At 39.9% G+C, this 21,384-nt stretch overlaps 1 protein-coding gene across 2 annotated transcripts in view; it reads left to right on the top strand.

The window, feature by feature from the left end:
* Positions 1 to 21,384, top strand: part of SH3KBP1 (SH3 domain containing kinase binding protein 1) — a 236,441-nt gene that overhangs the window by 22,790 nt on the left and 192,267 nt on the right. For both annotated transcript variants that reach the window (XM_059815901.1, XM_059815892.1), the window contains exon 2: positions 4,345 to 4,502. In XM_059815901.1, the coding sequence (XP_059671884.1) occupies positions 4,345 to 4,502 (158 nt within the window). The remainder of the gene's footprint in view (positions 1 to 4,344; positions 4,503 to 21,384) is intronic.

Genomic DNA, 21,384 nt, shown 5'->3' with positions numbered 1-21,384 from the left:
GAAAATTACCTCTATCCCAGCCAAAACCAGTACAGATGTGAAAGACAACAAGAAAGGCTTCTATGGGTACATGAGCAGCAAGAGGAAGACTAGGAAAAGTGTGGGCCTGCTGCTGAATGGGAATGAGGGCCTTGTCACAGAGGTACTTAATGCCTTACTCACCTCAGTCTTTAATGGTAATACTGGCCTTCAGCAATCCCAGGCCCCTGAAACCAGTGGGAAAGTCCAGGGCAAGGTAGACCTACCCTCAGTAGAGGAGAATCAGGTTAGGGAATATTTAAACAAACATGACATGTGCAAGGCCATGGCGCTGGTGGGCTGAGGGAGCTAATTGACATTGGGAGGCCACTCTTGATAGCCTTTGAAAGGTCATCATGATTGGGAGAGGTTCCTTAAAACCGGAATAAAGCAAATGTAACTCCTGTCTTCAGAAAGAGCAAGAAGCCTCCTTTTTGCTGAGAACTACAGGCTGGTCAGCCTCATGTTAACACCTTGGAAACTGATGAAACAAATAATCCTGGAAGCCATTTCCAAACATATAAAGGACAAGAAGCTGGTTGGGAGTAGTCAGCATGGATTTATGAAGGGGAAGTCATGTCTGAGCAGCCTGTTAGCCTTCTATGATGAGATCACTGACTTGGTGGAGGAGAGGAGGGCAGTGGACATTGTTTATGTTGACTTCAGCAAAGCTTTTGATATTGTCTCCCGTAACGTCTTCATTGACAAACTGATGAAGTGCAGTGCAGGTAAATGGACAGTGAGGTAGACTGAAAACTGGCTAAAGTGCCAGGCTCAAAGGGTTGTGATCAGCAAGACGAGGTCCAGCTGAAGGCCGGTCACTGATAATGTGCCGCAGGGGTGGATCATGGGGCTGATGCTGCTCAGCATCTTCACTAGTGACCTGGATGATAGGGCAGAGTGCACTTTCAGCAAGTTTGCAGAGGATACAAAACTGGGAGTCACCAGAGGGTCATGCTGCCGTTCAGAGAGGCCTCAACAGGCTGGAGGAATGGGCTGATGGGATTCTCACGAACAAAGGGAAATGCCAAGTCCTGCACCTGAAGAGGAATAACCCCCGGCACCAGTACAGGCTGGGGCTGAGTGGCTGGAAAGCAGCTTTGGCAAGAGGGACCCTGGGGATCCTGGTGGACATTAGACAGAGGATTGGCAGGAGGTGGAGAGAGGTGATCCTTCACCTCTTCTCCTTTCTGGTGGGGCACATCTGGAGTGTTGTGTCCGGTTCTGTGTTCTCCCATACAAGAGAGAGATGGAGATACTGGAGCGAGTCTGGCGAAGCGCCATGAAGATGGTTGGGGGATTGGAGCACCTGACATCTGAGGAGAGTCTGAGAGAGGTGGGACTGTTTATCCTGGAGAAGAGAAGGCTCAGGGTGATGTTATCGATGTATCTCAATGCGTGATATGGTGGAGTAAAGAAAGTGGAGCCAGACTCCTCTTGGCAGTAGACAGTGAAAGGAGGAGAGGCATTGGGCATGAATTGAAACACAGGAAAATCCATTTAAACATAAAAAGATCTTTTTAATCTTAAGTGTGATCGAACACTGAAATTTTCATCCTTTGAGATATTCAAAACCTGTCTGCGAAAGGCCCTGAGCAATCTGCACTTCAGCTGTCTCTGCTTTGAATAAGGGGGTTTGGTCTACAGAGGTGCCTTCCAACCTCAAATATTCTGTGTTTTGGGTAGTGGTTAATGGATTGTACTCTACTTGCAAGCTGATAATAAATGGAGTACCACCAGGGGCTGTCCTGGGACATGTTCTGTTTAACATCTTTATCAATTACTGGAGAAGGCAGTGAAGTGCACTCTCCTGAAGTCTGCGGTTGATACCAAACTGGTGGACCAGTTATGTACTAAAGAGTGGAGGGACCTGAGGCTAGAGGAACTTTGATTGTCTATCTTGGGGAAGAGAAAGCAGAAGGTCCTAATAGCAGCCTTATAATACCTACAAGGAGGTTATCAAGAAGGTGGAGTCAGGCTCTTCACAGCAGTACGTGGTGGCACAACAAGACCAATGGATATAAATTGAAACAAGAAAGGTTCCAATGGACTGTAGAGAGAAAACATTTTTCCCCATCAAGCAGTGGAGCAAGTTGCCCTGTGTGCCCTACCTCTGTCCTTGGAGGTTTTCAAGACCCACGAGGACAAAGCCCTGAGCAAGCTGGTTTGACATCAGAGCTGGTCCTGCTTTCAATAGGAAGCTAAACTAGAGACCTGAGGTCCCTCCCAGCCTGAATGACTGATTTTTCAGTTAAGTTTCAATGGTAAATTTTTCAAGTTCTGTTTGCATGTCAGCTTGTAATGTGTGGTGCCACTTTTTCTCTTTTGCTGTTCATTATGTAGTTTAGCAGGCCTATTGTGAACTGGTTTTATAATGTTTTTGGGCTTCACAGAAGAAGCACTAGATGAATATTATCATCTGTAGCCTTGTGTCTGGGATGTATCTGAAAGTCAGAACACTCTTTTAGCTATGACTTGCAGGTTCTGGGGGAGGGAGGGAGATGTTCAGCATTGTGTCTCTGTGACATTTTGGGGGTGGAAAGAAATAACTCAGCTTAATTCAATTTAGTCCTCAGGGCTTCTGTTATTTAGGCAGAACCTTTTTACTGTGTGTGGTGCAATGGTTAGCTTTGCTTTGTGAGCTGTATTGCTTGTTTGATGGCCACATCTTGCAGGGTTTATGTAGCACAGTCATTTGTGCAGAAAGCAGATGCCTATTACTAGTTCTAATTTTGCTGTGTCGATGGTTGAAGTGCTAAATGTTTGGTGGAACATCCTAGGGCATGGTTTTCCACTGAAGAAAACAGGAGTAAGGCTTTACAAATATGACTATCCTTGAGCTTGCCAATCTGGCTCCTCCTAGTAGATATTTGATAAACCACTATGGCTTCCATATTTGAATACCCCAGGTCTATAATTTTTGATTCTCCAAAGGATTTTTTCTATCTTTATGACTTCCTTAATTCTCTACAGGGACTTCGTTGTGTGTATGGTTTCAAGGGATATGGAGTCCTCCCAGGAAAAGACAAAGGCACACCATATAATGGTAGCAAGCTTATAACACACCTCTGTTTGATAGCAGACATTCAGAGCAGTAGGAGAATTTGATCTTCAGATCCTCTGATGCATAATCACAAGTGAAAGTAAATTTTCCCCCCTTTGGTGAAACCCTGCAAGAGCATGTTCATGCAGCAAAGCTCTGCGTTTCTGTGTAAACAACAGTGAAACTCGGCATGATGCAAAAAATTCTTGTTAAATATTCTTTAGGTTAATAGTGACGTATTTAGCAAAGTAAGTGCAGTGGCTTGGGGTGCTTATGGATTTGAGAACCTTTCCAGAAATAAAATGCTTTAGAAGTCCTGTGAACAAAAGCTAAACCATTGTCCAAGAAATAAAAATAAACTTTGTAATGCTGCCAGAGTAGATACTGCTGAAGCATCACAAATTAATTTCCTTTAAACAGTAAAGAAAAATTCATGCCATTTGTTGCCTTAACCATGATGGGCATTCCCGTGGTTTTTTTTCTTTTTTTCCTTGGCCTTGTTGTGCTTTAACCCCAGCCAGCAACTAAGTACCACCCAGCTGCTTGCTCACTCCCCCCTGGTGGGATGGGGGTGAGAATTGGAAGGGTAAAATGAGAAAACTCATGGGTTGAGATAAAGACGGTTTAATAGGTAAAGCAAATGCTGCATGTGCAAGCAAAGCAAAACAAGGAATTCATTCACTGCTTCCCATCGGCAGGCAGATGTTCAGCCATCTCCAGGAAAGCAGGGCTCCATCACGCGTAACGGTTACTTGGGAAGTCAAATGCCATCACTCTGAACGTCCCCCCCTTCCTCCTTCTTCCCCGAGCTTTATATTGCTGAGCATGACATCATATGGTGTGGAATACCCCTTTGGTCAGTTGGGGTCAGCTGTCCCGGCTGTGTCCCCTCCCAACTTCTTGTGCACCCCCAGCCTGCTCGCTGATGGGGCAGTGTGAGAAGCAGAAAAGGCCTTGATTCTGTGTAAGCACTGCTCACCAATAACTGAAACATCCCTGTGTTATCAACACTGTTTCCAGCACAAATCCAAAACCTAGTCCCATATTAGCTACTCTGAAGAAAATTAACTCTACCCCAGCCAAAACCAGCACAGGCCTTTCTTGCAGCAGTTACTCACAAAATGTTACCATTACATGTTGTCTATTTGATGTGCTGTCTTGGTTAGCTGAATATATTACTTTCACTGAGAATATGAAATTGAATTTGTGTTTTCTTATTCCTTTCAAAGGCATGGAAACGTAAATGTAGTCAATAATTATGCATATGTGTGTTTCTCTTTTAGTGGAGGCGATAGTGGAGTTTGACTACAAAGCTCAACATGATGATGAGCTGACGATCACTGTAGGTGACATAATCACCAATATCAAGAAAGATGATGGAGGCTGGTGGGAAGGACAGCTCAAAGGCAGAAGAGGTTTGTTCCCTGACAACTTTGTAAGAGTGAGTACAAAGTGGAACTGTTCTTGTGTTGTGTGTATATGTTTTGTGTACTGTGCTGTTCAGGCTAAATATTAGCCTTTATATCATAATATTTATTATGTCCAAAACCATAACATATTGCAATACAATGTTCTATTGAGGCTATGTTACAAAGAAAAGATTACTTTCTTTGCAAAGACAATATAGTTTTGATATCCTGAAAATACAAGTAGCTACCCCTACATTTCTCTGCCATTCAGTGATTATGTTTGACTGCGTGGTCTGGGAACAAAGCGATTATTCTACAACAACTTATATGTCATGGCATTTGTAATACTTTCTCTTCTCTGTAACTGCTACTTTTTCTTCAGAGTGCTGCTTAGGTTTTATAGAAGATTTTTGTGAATGCTTATTCCTGGCTAAACTAGTTGAGAATAATTAAAGTGGATTTTTCCAAACAGTTGCCTATAAAGACTTAAAAAAAAAAAAATCATTACTTTATTTCATGTAATGTACCAAATAACTTGAAGTAACACTGGTTTTAGGAAAGCCATTCGAAGTTTTAGAAATATATATCTTTTTTACTGGGCATCTATGTATGTGTCTGCACATATGAGATATACCAATACCTCGTCTCATATGTGCAGACATATGCGCACACATGTATGTCTGTAAACCTCCATAAACTTGGCTCTCCACTATGGAAAAAAGAGCAAGAACTGCAATAAGTGACATAAATACGTTTTATGTTAATCCGTTACTACAGCTTCAGAGGATCTTTGGGACTTTCCCCTTTCTAAGGGTATAAATATCCTTTTTTTTTTCTTCTAACTGTGCGGGTCTGTTGTGTGTTTAGACATATGCACGTATTGAAGTTATTTCATTTTGCTTCAATAATGCTGATTGTGTCAAGGTAATTTGGGGAAGTGGTTCCGTGGCAAACTTACCGAGCCCATAGCAGGGAGGGACATGGGAACCTCAGGTGTTCCTGTGGGCACAAACATACTTGCATCCTAATCCATGTTCTTGTCATTACCAAGAAGAAAGAACAGCTCTGTGTCTGTCAGGTGGCAGTGATTAGGAGGAAGTAAGAGCCTCAACGAGATGAAAGGGAGTGAAGGTGGAAGATATCATAATCTAAGTATGAAGGTTTGCAAGTTCTCCCCCTTAGTACCTAATTTTTAAAGCCTCTTCTTTCTAGAATGACTTCAAACCGTAGTATCCCGTCACATAATTGAAAAATAAATAGCTTTTTCTCAATAGAAATCGCTAAAACAACAAAAAATGTTTTGGATTTTGTGTTCTCATAAAATATCACTACCTGCTCTTGCTTCCCCCTGCCTCCCCCCCACCCTTCTTTTTAAAATCAGCATCCAGGGCTGTTTTCTAAAGAACTAAAAACCGCATTAAATCCTTCCTCATTCTCAGCTTGAACACAAAGTCAAATATGCTTTTCATAGTTGAGCATTCCCTCTCTAAATTAGGTAACATGAAGTGGAAGACACAAATTTCCTAAAAGTATAGTTAGTTTGTGAATATCTTGAGTGAAAACATCCATTTTTCTTCAGTTTTTCTTGTGTAAATCTCTTTGTATGTGGAGAAATACAGTCAAACATAACAGCAGTTCCGTTAGAAAGCTTGTTGAGCATAATCATTCTGTCTACTAAGTTTATAAATAATTGTAAACTTTCTCTTTCAGTTATGGGATATTTTTTAACAAGTGCATACAGAGTCAAGCTTACCAGCAATCAATTCATGCCCCATTGCTATTCTGTTGTGTCAGCAAGGTAATTGAGAGGCAGGTAAAAAGGGATGCTACAGATGAGTGGTGGAGCCAAATGCAACTCCAAATTCCCATTGCTTATCAGAATTGGTTGTAAGAGTAGTTACTTGAGAAAGTTATTCAGAGGTAAAAATCAACTAATGAAATTCTTGAGGTGCTTTTCATTTTACCTTCAAGTGGAGGGAATAATTTCTTATGGAAAGTAGTTTTTCCTTCCTGTGATTTGATTTTCTTTTGAATAAATTCATGATGACATTCCAAAGAAACTGTTGGGTTTTGCAAAAATTGAATGTTTGGGCTGAATTGAAACCACTGAATTAACACAGTAAAGAGCCCTGACTGGTCTCTGTTAGCATGTGTGCATAGATTCTGGAAGTGCAGTTTAAATAGAAAAGAGGTTGGAAGAAATGATGTATAAATCAGAAATGGAAAAATGAGAGAAATGCAATATATTGGAATGTTTATGAAAAGATGTTAATATGAAGTGTTACTTAAGGAAATAAATAAAAAATATCAAGGGAGTACTAGGTTGCGATGTGGAAAAGACTTTCGGAGTTGCCTGTAGCAAAAGTAGTTTTAAATTTCACGGAACAAGTGCAAATTAGGAGACCACTGAAGAGGAGTTGTCTGAAGACAGATGTGAGAAAAAAAGAGGAAAGGGGAGGTAGCAATGATATGTATGCAGTACATGTGCAGTTATTTTTTTCAGGGGACTTTCACTGTGAAATTGCATCAGAGGTGCTTCCTGTTCTTGAATCTGCAAAACAACTGCTCTGAATTTTATAAATTTTTATACATACAGACACGAAAAAACACTGATTCATACCCTTCTTATGCTCTGCAATTCAATATGCAAGGTGTAACAGAAAAGGTATTTGAAATTTCTTTTTCCGTTTTCACTGCCTATTAGTCTGCTGCTATGGTCACTTGGAAGATTTTGTGGAAGAAGATTGTCTAAATATGAGAAAATTCTTTGGACCCCCTTTAAGATCTAATTTACCTCTGTCAGCCTTTGTAGATACCTACTTTTGTTAGAGATAGCGATGCTGAATTTATCATAAGAAATGTATAAAATGCGTATCTGGTTGTCGTCTTTTCTGTTTTCTTTCAGTTTTTCAGGTGGAGAAATAGAAGTGTGAGTGGAGAATTACATACTGTTCCTGGTTGTCTGTTTTACTCCTCAGTTTACACAGTTGAAAAAGAGGAGGTAGCAGGTGTGACTGCAATGTAGTTCGTTTGCATGGTATAAAGTCGGTCTTCGATATCTTTCTAGCTTGAAAACTTCAACTTGAAATCCAAAATCCTTACTTTTATAACCAGAAAATAAAGTAAATGTGGATGATGTGGAGTATATTAGTGGTTTTTTTTAAATGCCTTTAAGAGACAGACAGGAGGCTTTTGATTTTTTTTCTGGTGTTATTTTAACAAATTCCTTGTCTAACCGTGCTCTGCAGTGTAAAACTGTGTTTGTAAGTGTGCCAGCATCTGAGACAGTTAGATTTTGCTGATAGCAGGTGAAGATGTAGAAAGCAGGAAACTGTGGTGCAGAGCCATGCTTGCCGTTTTTAATTTACAAACCCAATCTATGTGGGATTTGGTAGCGTAGTACTGGTAAACTGAATTTGCTGCATGTGACAACCTTCAGGCTTGTCTGTACTCCAGAGGACTTGCCAATATTGCTAGTGGAATTGGGGAGGTAAATTTATTTTTAAATGAGCAAGAAGTGTGATGGTAGTTATTTTTGAAATTGTGGCGTATAGCTTGGGTTTTAGAATCAATGAAACAGAACAGGAGGGTTGTGTAACCATACTGCTGCCTCAGGTCAGAACAGCAATCTGGATTTCTTATTACACAAGCAGAATATAATCTTTAAATAGTGCAAATTAGTTGTAGGATGTCAGGGATGTTCATGCTGAATCATAGGTACCTGGTAGAGATCCCTATCTGTTGCTTACCATTTAATTTTCTTCTCTATGTGTTTTGTTTGTTTGGTTTTAATCTTCACGACCAGTCAGAGGCTGCAGGGAATTGTGCATGAAGCTGAAACCCTTGTGCTTAACTATGTACCCCCCACACTCCTACCCATTCCTATTAGAGCTTTCCTAAAACCTGCCATAAGACTGGGCCTGTGCACATGCAGGGACCCTTTACAGCTGTAGGTTGGCTCCTGGGAGGGAAAAGAGAATATTGCCCACGTCCCAGAACACTGTGGTTCCTGCAGTGCTTTCTGCTTCCTCGGCCCTCTGGCTGCTGCTTGGTACCCATCAGGTCAGAGAACCGACCAACTCCTGTTGTCCTTCCCTCATGCTTTGCCGCTGCACTCTCTGACACTGCTGTGCCCATCTTTGCTTCAGGGCTTGTAGGTTGGTATCGCCTTCACTGCTCTCCTAAGTACCCTGAATACTATTAAGTAAGCGACGTCTGGGTCAGCTTTGCCTAAGTACACACTTCTGAAAACTGTGGCATCTGCAGAGTCACTGAGAGGTTATATGCAGACTAGGGAAAGCAGTGTTATTTCTGTCTGTACCTGAAAAGATAACTTGCTTTATGGGTCAGTGAATTATTACGAGGTTTTTTTACATACTTGGAAGGAATTTGCAATTCAATTACTGAACTTTTTTGTTGGAAATCTTACTAGAATATTGTCTGTGTATTTGTTCTTAGGAAATGTTTTAGGTTGTGGCATCCTAACTATTACGTCGTCTTGGGCATGCGAGCCAGGAGTACTAGTTTCTTATTTCAAGTTCTGGGTATGACCATAAAAGTTGTTACCCTTATGGTGAAATACAAGAGAATATAATTGGTGAAAGAAACTTTCAGATAGGTTCCATCATGTGAAAATGTTGTCTCTTTGAGCTTTTGTTTCTGTCAACAGCAATGAAGATTTTGTTGGGAGAAACATAGTACCACTGATGTGTTGTTATTTATTGTTACTGCTGTTGCTTTCACCATTGTAAAAGTAGTAAAACTAGTAAAATGAAGTCTTTCTCCCTTTCCCAGCCCATCTCCCCCCCGAAGACACAGATCCACCAAGATAGTCTTGTACCAGTCAATAGTCTCTGACTTGGCAGTGTTCGCTCTTCAAAGGGAATTCAGCACAGAGCAGCAGCAGCACTCTGGGCCGTCCTGGATGCCCAGGGCATGATTACAAATAATGTCACGCCTCAACCTGTTCATCTGGCTTCAGAGGAGGTGGGGGAGCTCCCAGTGAGGCAGCTGCCCTGTGTGTAGGGCCTGGAAGTGATATGAGTCTCCCTGGCAGCAGCGACAGAGGCTCTTTCCCATTCCCTGTCGCAGGGAACTGGTGATATTCTCGGCTGGATGGGAAGGGTGCTGTGCTCAGTGTAGTCAGCAGAATGGATCCCGTATGTTTGTTATGGGGGCAAGTGTGGTGTTGGCTGTCCTGTGGTGATCAGTTTGTTGGATATGTTTTGATGTCAGGCTTTGAGAAGGGGATTGCTATGGGGGGGAATGGAGAGGAAAGAAGTGTTGCTGTTTGGGGCTGTCAGCTGTTGGATGTTTTGTGGGAACCAGCACGTGGACGTTTTATGAACTATGCAAAAGTGAGAGGGTTTTAAATGAGTGTGGCAGTCATGCAGTGGACATACGGTAATGTTAAGCTTCAGTGCTAAGGTTTTTATTAGCTTTTAGTGACTAGTATTTTATATTGCAACAAGTTATTAGTAAAAAGTAATCTTCTAAAAAGGCAGTGGCTTAATTGTAATTATATATTGATAGAACTGGTGAAAATTTAGGAGTTTGAAAACAATATATTGCTCTTCATTCTTTAATATATGCATTGTAATTACTGATGTTTAAAAAAGCATAAAAAGAAATATTCTTATTTAAATACACATAATATTGCTTCACTGATAGAATTCAGTGTAGGTAGTATAAATTGATATACTAAGGAGATTCAATTATTTCCTCTTTTTGCTCAGGTTTGCCTTTTGTATTCTTAAGAAAACCTCAGTAGAGTATTTCTGTTTAAAATATGCTGTTTAAATTGTAAATAAAAAAATATATAATGTTATGCTAAAAAGGAAACTAAACACTTTGGGGTTTTTTTTTCCCCCTTCTTTCTGAGGCTCCAAGCCATGAGGAGGAGGAAAACCTAATCAGAGATTGAAACAAGGACCGAATGTGCTATCTAGAAGTTATATTTTCAAAGATATAACTTCTTTGGAGCTGTAATATCATAATTCTTTAAAGCAGCTTCAATTTCTTCAGAACTTATTTATATATTATTATTTGCAACTGTGTGTTACACGGGGAAGTCAATGTGGTTTTGGCCATAGCCTCTTAAAGTAGTTTCCATAAGGATTTATAGAATTGGCAGGATTAGATAGTTGATGGCGCTTTTCCAACCTAGTCCTAAAAGGTTGTGAGGGAAAGAGAAGGCATCCTGACCTTAATTTCTCTTCCCTGAAGTCAGTTTCTTTTTTTTTTTTTTTTTTTTTCTGGCAACTTGCCAAGCACTGGATGTTTTTATTTTCTCTGTAGCTTGTTTATGTGTGGGTGGGCATGTTAGTAATCCATGTATTTTGGTCTGATTCAGTTTTACACTTGTTCTGGCAATTGTTTTACTGTTGGAGCAGGCTACTGTGAGAAACTCTTCTCTGTAGGTAAAATCTGTAGAGGTGGCTTAGCAGCATTTGCATACAAATGTCTTGATAAACATACTTCTACAGTTTTGGATGTACAGAGCGTACAGCTGTGTATCTGATTTTTCCTGACAGGACCAAAAACCTTGTTAGAATTCTTAAAACACAGTAACAGAAAACACAAGCTCCTAGAAACTGAATTGCAGTTCAGTCCTGCTGCTGTTTGAAGCTGTTGCAAGAATACTTGTTGATATTTCCACCTTTCTTGCAATTTGAGTACATAGCCCTGAGATGGATTCCCTCATCTTTAGGAAACATTATCTGATTTTGATGTTTTTAATGTTTGTTTGCAAAAAAGGGTGAGAGAAACAGTATTCTGGATGCCTGTGGTGTAACTACAGCATTTAATAATCGTAATTGTGAAGGGTTGTGGTTGCATTCAAGCTTAGTCTGCCAAACATACCATTTACTCCATTAGAATGATCCAACCTGTAGCTGGACTACATCTACTGATTGTCTTTCAGTTTGTGTTACTTAAATGTTAAGTAACGTGAACTGTAAGTAAGAATGAAGATGAGAACAAGAGGGATATGTGGGAAAAAGAAAGCTATCGGGGATTGGAAGACTAGCTGTTCTGACTGCAGCTGTCATGACTTAATGGTACGGTTTACTTCTGAATATTTCTGTCCTGACCAAACACTGCAATTTATTAACAGTAAGTATATTTGTGTATGTGGGGGGGTTGTTTAGTGGTGTTGATTTTTTTTTTATTTGTTTGGGTTTTCTTTGTTGTTTTGGGTTTCTACTTCTATGTATAGAAGTGCTGTTTTTTTCTGAAGTATCATGTGTAGACCATTTAACAGCTTTCATGTAACAGCTTTCATGCTTTTATAAAGCACTTATCAACTGGAATGGCAAACTATTTGCATTATTTGCTACTGGAAGTAGTACTTGACTAATTAGGTATCTTTGTATTCAGTGTCTGTAAGTGCTGCAATTCCCTCATAGAATCTTTTGGGAACTATTTGGGGAGCTGATGGTGGAGGCAGAGTCCTTAAAGTGTCCCCCATTTCCTGCCATCACCTAATTATTTACTCTACTAGAATTTCACTTATGCTGTTAGTAAAATTATAATATGACAGAGTATATTAGAGCAGTTTAGGCAGGACATGTTGTTCTCTTCGGAGTTGGGAAGACACAAGTATATGTGAGTCTCTTAATCCTCATTTTTTGCCTTTGTTACAGACATATGAAATATATTATTGTTTATATATAGACACTGTAGTCATTCAGTCACCCTTGAAAAAGACAAAGGTGCAAGTAAACTACCATCATGTAATAGGATGAGTTATTTACTCACTCTGACTTCAGACAACTCCTTCAGTGATGGATGCTTTGTAGTGATGGTTGTGATGGGAGGTGGTGAGGGATGGAAGGGAAGAAATGAGTAAAGCATGCATTTTTAAAAATAACATTGCTACCTCCCACCCAGAGAGAAAGAACAAGGCAAACTTGTCATCTTTGCAGAAGATAGTAATGACTTCTGCTTTTATTGATTTTTATTTTTTTTTTTGACTGGGAATATTGAGAGAAATAAATGCATCACAAGTCATTCAAGACTGTGCAAGGTGTTGAGTGTATGTATCTGCTGCTTCACAAAACCTTGATTTCTCCATTTCCCACTGCATGAGGACTCACTGCACCCTTTGAAAGATTAATTTAGTACTTGTTCTTCCAGAGAACTTGCATTTGCCTTCCCAGAGGCTATAGGCCAGTATTATCAAAAACCCTGATTAAAAACACTCTTCCAACAGAAACTGTCTCTAAAACAGAAACTTCTTTCATTTCATAACTTTTCATGATTGCTTATGGTTACAAGTTTTTGCCATTATTTTGACTGGGTTATGATAACCAGCTTAGCTAAGCCTTCGTTTCCCTTTTAGACATGCTTAAGTGAGTTTAGGCAGTCTGATTTATCTGTCAGTATTTACTTATTAATTGACAGCACAAAGCAGATAAAACTCCTTTTTATCCTTTTGGCTGAAAATTATTATCTTCCAGCTTGGAGCCAAGAGCATTGTGTCATCCAGCATTCCTTTTGCCACCTATGTTTATCAGGTTTTTCGTTGCTTGAAGGGTTTTTTTGTTTTTTCTTCCCTTGCCCCAAGCTTCCTTATCATGCTGCCCCCAAGACCCTGCCAGCATGTGAGCAGACTGCCCATCATACTGCATGTTGCTGTCATGCTGTCTGCATTATGTGGCCATGGCACTTTAGAGGTATGGTTCATACACTGTCGTCAGCTGTTGCCAAATCACTGGCCCTATAGATAGAAGAAGGTAAGATGCAAATCTTAGTGTTTTCTTTATCCTTCCCTAATGTCCTATGTCTCAAGTTTATTGTACTATCAAGCAAAAAGACAAAATGTAACCTGTTTCTCTTTTAAAAGTCCTTCTAAGATGACCTGAGTTGTTATTCTTCCTGGGTTGAATTAGAGAAATATAGGTGGAAAAATGCCTGTAATTAATAACTACCACATTAACTATCTCGAATAAAAAATACCTAAAATTCACCCACCAAAAAGCTGCATACATGTCTCAATGTAGCTTTCAGCAAATTTTTTAATGCTTCACTTTCATTTTAGAGGAGTCTACGTCTAAAATTTAGTTGAATATTTTCTACACAATTTGTTTCATGGAAAAAAGCACTTATAAGTGGAACTACCTGAAATGTACTGTTGTGCATGTACAAAAGGGCATATGCCCAGTTGTTTTCTTCTATTCCCACACAGCTTCATTTTGCGACCTTCAGTCGATTCATAATGCTCTGTGGTGTACTTTTATCTATTTACCTTTCTTTTACTCTGTAGGATCTGTACTTTCAAACTGAAAGCACCTGAAGGCCTATGGTTGTGAATTTGAGTTGATCAGTTCTCATGAACAGATTGTCACAAATAATGACGGTTAATTCAAAACCAAATACTGGTTTGTTACTGATGTTTTGTAAATGTACAGAATGCTAAAGCTAAACTAAAGTCCTGGAAGGAGTTAGGATTTGTGTTAGCTTGCTGTGAGACATCACGAGTATTTTTTCCTGCAGAAGGAAAGATTATATGTACTTTGAAACCTCCTTAACTGAACAGTTGAGGGCAGATCCTTTAAAAACTATTGGGCAGAAATAAATTCGCTATAGAAGTAGTTCACTGAAGTTGATGCAATGACTAGGAGGATACAACTGCTTACATGCACCAGTTCTTGAAGGACTGAGCACTGCATTTCATAGTCCTTAATTGCTCTGCAGTTCTGTGTAGAAAGCTTACCAATTTCTTTATTGTCAGCCCACATGTTTTTAGTGGGTCATTTGAAATTCTGCAGAACTTTCAGAAAATGTGAAAATTTTTTTAGAGAATCTAGTCAAACTGTCTGGTGGACATCGGTGGAAAATTTTGAGTAAGTGGAGAGAGAGGAATGCCTCATTAAACTGTGAAATAAAAGCTCTTTTTTTAATACAATCCCTTTGAAAATGTTTTCAGCGATGCATATGTGTGCATGTAGCAGACATGGATAATGTGTGTGTGTGGTATGCAGAAACAGACACTAGATCTAAAATCAGAACATACAAGTTAAGGTATCAGAAACTATTTTTAAAGGGACTTTTATTTTACAAAATACAGAGAAAGAAAGGAAATGTATTCTCTGGTCTCATTCATTAATTCAACCTTTTTTCCTCCACTAAGTAATTGTATGATGCTGATCTTTTATAGATGAAAAAGAGTTTTTACAAGGAAGTAGAATATGTCTTGCTCTCCCTTCTGAACCTTGGTAACACTTGCAGTGACTGTCTGTAATATTGACCCCATTTCTTTGTGCTGGGATTTTTACCTTTTCATTGTTTCCTTAGTGAGTATTCAGATATTTAGAAAAAGGTAATTTTTGTTCAGTCTCTTTAAAGTGAGTATACTCTACTCCCCAGTAGGTTGTTTTTTTTTTTTTTTTTTTAAGGTTCGTATGTTTCCATTAGAAGCTGCCCTTCTCTTCCCACTCCCCCACCCGGCAGCTTCTGGGTGGGTTTTGTTTTCTCATAAAGCTGAAACTGGGCATACAAGTTACAGGATTAAAGAACTCCTTCAGGGCTTCCTTGCTCATGGCTGGAGATACTTGTAATGTGTTGGTAAGTTCCCTCTCCAGTCTCTGTACCATGTCCTTCTGCTGTCAGATTGCAGCTCCATGACACTTAGCACTATAAATAATGAGAGAAAATATTTATTAGTAGAGAGTGGTTTTTATTTGTAGACTGGTTATATTACTGGAGGCTTTCTCCGTCATGCCTTTGAGCCTGTCTGTACTAAAATGAGCTACTCAACTCCTGCCATTGAAGAAAGTTATGTGGAGGGACAGACAGGGAAATGGGATTTGAGATTTAACAATCAACACCACCAGCATTTGCTAATGAATGCTAACAGATGTATTTGTTTCCTACTGATGTTTTCAGACATTCATAAAGCAAAACCAAGATTTGCAGGGAGAGGGTAAACTACTGTCTCTTACTAGACTGCATTGTTGGAAAAATTGACGAGGCTCCCAGTCCCAGTATCCCCTCATCAGATCTGACAACAAGCAACAAAATCAAAGATAAATACTGGCTACAGGCAATTATTTTTAGTTAAGGCCAATTAATATTAGCTGGTTAGACTGCTTGAGAGAAAAGAAAGGGGAAGTTTGCATCATTGGAGCATGATACATAGTAGCAGGAGGAGACCTGAACTTGAAACAGCGTTATTACTGCTGTGCTGCCATTATACTGATACCATCATTTTATTGAACTTCACCTCAAAGTAGTAAGTTTTTGCATTCCTGCTGCTGTCAGGGAAATGCACATAAACAGGACTTGTGAAAAGGTGTCACAAGTAATTCAGTGAAAATATAGAGTGATTAATTACAAGTGCTTTTCTAGGTGTAGAAAAAATACATTGGCATAGTAGTCATTGTCCAGTAAAGACCATTTGGTGCTACCAACAGACTACCTTGATTTTTGTGATGTTAACAGTGACCACTTAAAATATTTTTTCTTTTGCTCTGAATAGGTATGCCTTTCGATGAGGACATGTGGTGTAAATACTATCTGCTGCAAAAATCCATAGCATAACATAATACAAAACCAAATTCTTCTTTGTAAACATTATGGATAAGCAGCCTCACTTGTAATAGGTGCTTGCATCTCTCTTGCTCTGTCTGTAGCATTGTTCTTTCATGGTTATAGAGTGTTAGTATAATGTATTGTCAGAGTGCTTCTGCTGTGAGGCAGGTATACAGCTAACTTTTGCTTCACAGCTGTCTAGTAAAACCCTGTACAGCAAGCAAACAGGCTGTACCAGTAAAAGCTCAATCAGTTAAACCAGTTTAGCTAGTTTAATTAAGTCAGTGGTAGGGGCTTCTGCTGGTTCAGTTATAAATCACACCTGCTCCAGCTATGCTGGCAGAAGTCTGCAAGTACGCACTGTTTTAGGAAATTCCACTTCAGTTGTTTCTAACATTTATAGCAGATTGTTGCAATGTAGTGTCTTCCTTTTCTCCCTTCCCCTTTTGTATCTTTTTATTTCCTCGTCTCCAAGGAATTTACAGCTATGCCTCTTAGTTAGCAATAGTTATGCTAGGATATAGTTATTAGCCACCTGCCTCCTTACCTAATACATTTTCTGTACTCTTGGAAGTCAGAAGAGAAGTTTAAGATTTGAATTCTGTGAGTGGAATTACAGAGTAGTTAATATGCAGATGTTACTTTCAAGTGAAACAGCTAGAAGTACTATGATAGTGGTAGATGTGTAAGTTGTGTAAGATACTAGGACAGTATTTAAGATCCAAATATATTGCTTTATCATAAAACACTAGCTTGAACTCTGTTTTTGTATTCAGCTGTTAGCAGATGAGACAACTAGAAATAAGTAATTGAACAGTTTCTTAGTGTTTTTAAGTGAAAGGGATACCTACAGAGTATCTGGAAAAGCTTCTTTAAGATGAACCCATAGTAAGCTAACTCTACTGTACAGACCATCACAGGAAATGTAGCTAGGGCACCAAATGACATTGTTTAAAATGTTAATGAAGCGTTTCCGTGCACTGCAGAAACCATAGCTATGCTAGCACAAAACTTTAGTTGTGTTCAGTGGTGTGTTGCCTTGTAGCTCCTCTCTGCTGGGTGCACTTATGTGCAGAGAGAAAAGCTGTGCAGCTTGTACTGTGTTAGACTGCTTTCACGCAAGTAGTAAAGATGAAGATGTGACTAATCAAAGTTTGAGGAAGCAGAAGTTTGATCAGGAAAGAAACAGAAATTTACAGAGGGAGAGACACAGCAGAAATGGGCACAGGACAGACTACCTAAATTCAGGCATCTCTGACAGTGTTGGAAAAAACAGTGCTCTTATATGTGCCAATTACATGGTGGATTATATGGGGTCTTCTCTGGAACCTTGTTCACATCCTGCTCCTAGCCTGTACCATTTCCTTCTTTTTGCTGTCTCCAACTTAACCTGTTAGAAATTGTTCTCAGAAGTTGTTTGGCATAATTTAGGAAAGGTAACTTCTCAGGTATGAATTCTGCCACACTGCCTTATGTTAAAGATTAGTGTGGACAGATCATGGCTCTTGCCAAAAGCTCTGTAATAACATAATTCCCCACAGGAAAGCTGGATGCTCTTTTATATAAATATATAACATATGGTGACTATTTTTTGTCTTAGCATGTGTCTGTTGTAAAGAATATATTTTAATCTGAAAGGTGGCATTTTAGTTAATCATGGCTGTCTGACTATTGGAATTGCTTGAAAAGTTATGTCTTACATGGCTTAATTTCTTCTCCTTGCCCTCACGTGGCTACTTGGTCTGTGTTATGATTGATTGCAAAAGTAAAGTTAAATTTATTTGCAGTGTTTTGGTTTTGGGAGGCATGTTTTATTCTGTAAATGTCATTTAGTAACTCCAGGTCATATTTGCTTCACAGTACAAAACATTCTCCCTTCTCTCCGTCATTGTTGCAGCCCAGCCTGATATCTAAAAAACTACAGTTGTTATTTTCATTCATACCTCATAAAGGTAGAGTAGATGGATCTGTACTAATGCCTAACCCAGAAGAAAATCTCAGGGGAGATTATTTCCAGAAGAAAAATTTATTTTCTCAGAAGGAACCTCAGGGAAGGTTCCTGGGGACTATCAGAAAGCAAAAGTCATTCATGTCTTCAAGACAGAAAATAAGGAGAAACTGGGGAACTCAAGCCTCACATTAACCTTCTGGAAGCCATTTCCAAACATATAAAGGACAAGAAGCTGGTTGGGAGTAGTCAGCATGGATTTATGAAGGGGAAGTCATGTCTGAGCAGTCTGTTAGCCTTCTATGATGAGATCACTGACTTGGTGGAGGAGAGGAGGGCAGTGGACATTGTTTATGTTGACTTCAGCAAAGCTTTTGATATTGTCTCCCGTAACGTCTTCATTGACAAACTGATGAAGTGCAGTGCAGGTAAATGGACAGTGAGGTAGACTGAAAACTGGCTAAAGTGCCAGGCTCAAAGGGTTGTGATCAGCAGGACGAGGTCCAGCTGAAGGCCGGTCACTGATAATGTGCCGCAGGGGTGGATCATGGGGCTGATGCTGCTCAGCATCTTCACTAGTGACCTGGATGATAGGGCAGAGTGCACTTTCAGCAAGTTTGCAGAGGATACAAAACTGGGAGTCACCAGAGGGTCATGCTGCCGTTCAGAGAGGCCTCAACAGGCTGGAGGAATGGGCTGATGGGATTCTCACGAACAAAGGGAAATGCGAAGTCCTGCACCTGAAGAGGAATAACCCCCGGCACCAGTACAGGCTGGGGCTGAGTAGCTGGAAAGCAGCCTTGGCAAGAGGGACCCTGGGGATCCTGGTGGACATCAAGTAGACCACAAGGCAGCAATGTGTGCTTGTGGCAAAGGCAGCTCCTAACTTCCTGGGCTGTATTAGAGGATTGGCAGGAGGTGGAGAGAGGTGATCCTTCGCCTCTTCTCCTTTCTGGTGGGGCACATCTGGAGTGTTGTGTCTGGTTCTGTGTTCTCCCATACAAGAGAGAGATGGAGATACTGGAGCGAGTCTGGCGAAGCGCCATGAAGATGATTGAGGAACCGGAGCACCTAAAGAGAGTCTGAGAGAGGTGGGACTGTTTATCCTGGAGAAGAGAAGGCTCAGGGTGATGTTATCAATGTATCTCAATGTGTGATATGGTGGAATAAAGAAAGTGGAGCCAGACTCCTCTTGGCAGTAGACAGTGAAAGGAGGAGAGGCAATGGGCATGAATTGAAACACAGGAAAATCTATTTAAACATAAGAAAATAGGTTTTGTTGTGAGGCAGGTCAAACAGTGGAACAGGTTGTTCAGAGATGTTGTGGAGTCTTCATACTTGGATGTAATTAAAAGCCAACTAGACACAGCCTTGAGCATTCTGCTGTAATTGACCCTGCTCTGAGCCAGAGGGTTGGACTAGGTGATCTCCAGACATGCCTTCCTGCCTCAGCCATTCTGGGAGGCTGTAAATACAATTAGTTTGATCACAGTACTTAGGCTCTATAGGGATAACTCAACTATGGAGTAGTAAACAGGAGTGTTAGTTGAAGTATGGAGAATAAGACTAAGACTCTGGGCCCACCTAGAGGTTGTATCTTGTGAACAAATGATGCCTTTTCTGTATATTCAAGTGAAGGGTTGGTTTTAGTTTCCACTTCTAATTATAACTGCATATTTTTTCTTTCAATGAGCAGCATTTTTCACACTCCAATTAAAAATATGATGCCTTTCCCACTGCTTACACACACATGCAGTTGTGCCAAGAATAAAGAAGGAGGTTTTAGCAACATTATGAAATTGTGATTCTTGAAGCTTTTGAATAGTCTGAGTGAACTCCAATGCCTTTAGTTGATTTTTTTTTTTAACCCTAGCTTTCTGTGGGCCATGCTTTTATGCGTATCCCGTTCCCTACCTCCCTTTCTCCCCATATCCCACAACTTCTGGAGTGACCTTTAACTGCGAAAAGTTGAGATGTTAACTTATTATGAATCATAAGTAGCCCTTCGTGAAAGTAGGCAACTACAGAGAGAAGAGTATCCGCATTCTGTGAAAGACAGCAATATGAATTCAAGGCGTGACTGATGTAAGAGTCAGTGGAGGAGAGTGCTTGGAGGGAACTGCTAGAAAAACTTGTGTGCAAGAAAGTACAGATATCAGAATATTAATCAACCACAAGAGACAGAGATGTTGCTCTAAGTAGCTTCAAATTACTCAGGAAAAAAGAAAAAGTGTCTGCTTAACATGGGGGTGAGTGTGTGTATATGTATGGATTTATTTATGAATGAGAGAGCAAGAGCATGAATGAGTTTGGAAAACATTTCTTGGTTCATAGTTCCAGTCCCCTTACTCCTGCAGGCCCCGTATTTCACATTTATGAAGCTGGTTAGAAACGTTCCTTTACCCTTTATCCTAACTTTATTAATGGCCAGTTTTTATCACTTGCTGTTGTGCCAGCACTCTCCTTGTGAGTTAACATGGCTTTTTGGTTTTCCCTGTGGTGTTCCGTCAGTCCTGTTTGTTCTTTGGTCTTAAACAGCCGTTAAAGGTCTTGTCTTTGTTTGAGATACTGATGTAAGGTAGGCTGTCATTCTCTTGAGAAATACTAGCAGCACTTCTCTGTATTTTGTGTACAGCACATGTTCACATGCTGGACAGACGTGACATGATAAAGAATGATACATGGTATTCCAGATTAAGCCTCACTATTGCATTGTATGTTGACTTTTACTCATCGTTACGCATTTAATAATTTCCTCTCATTTTCAGCAACCTGTAAATCAGTTCATGGACCTGTATTTGTCAAATGGACTCAAAACAATGTGAGAAGCAAAATCTGCATTTTGTTTTGAAAAACAGATAGTAGTTTTTAATATCTTTTTCTAACTAGTCTGGATTGATACAACTTTCTCTGAAACTCGTCCCATTGTAAGGTTGGTTTTCTAGAGCTGTACATTAATGATTATTTTGGATTTGTTCATGCCATCAAGATTGCTTTTGTCTCATTAGCTACTAAATGTATAGTTTGGTCTTTTCTCCAAAATTGCTTTTTACTGGCTTGATTGTTTGCCTGCCTGTGGTAATTTGTGGACTATATCTGTCAGCCAGTGAACCACGTGCATGTTGTCTGGTAAGCAGGATGCAGGCTGGGATGAGTTTTGCTGAAGAAGTCATGCACTGAAGTGAGCACTGGGTTTTTCAGTTAACTGAAATAGCCTCCATTTCACAGTTCCCATAGAGCCATATTTTCTATACAACCGTCTTTCTTTTACTGCTAATTATAACCTTCTTATGAGTTCCTACAGCCAGAGAATTCCCAAACTGTAACAAGAGGAAAGAAAGATTTAATAATTTAGAGAAAAATGACTGACTGAAAGGGGAGAGAAGAACGATTGTGGAAGACAAAAGTTGTGATGTGTATGGGGCTTTATATGC

The sequence above is a fragment of the Gavia stellata genome, chromosome 1 (assembly GCF_030936135.1).
Source record: "Gavia stellata isolate bGavSte3 chromosome 1, bGavSte3.hap2, whole genome shotgun sequence".
Taxonomy (NCBI): Eukaryota; Metazoa; Chordata; class Aves; order Gaviiformes; family Gaviidae; genus Gavia; species Gavia stellata.
Note: the sequence above shows the minus strand (reverse complement) of the source record. Positions and strands in the feature narration are given on the sequence as shown.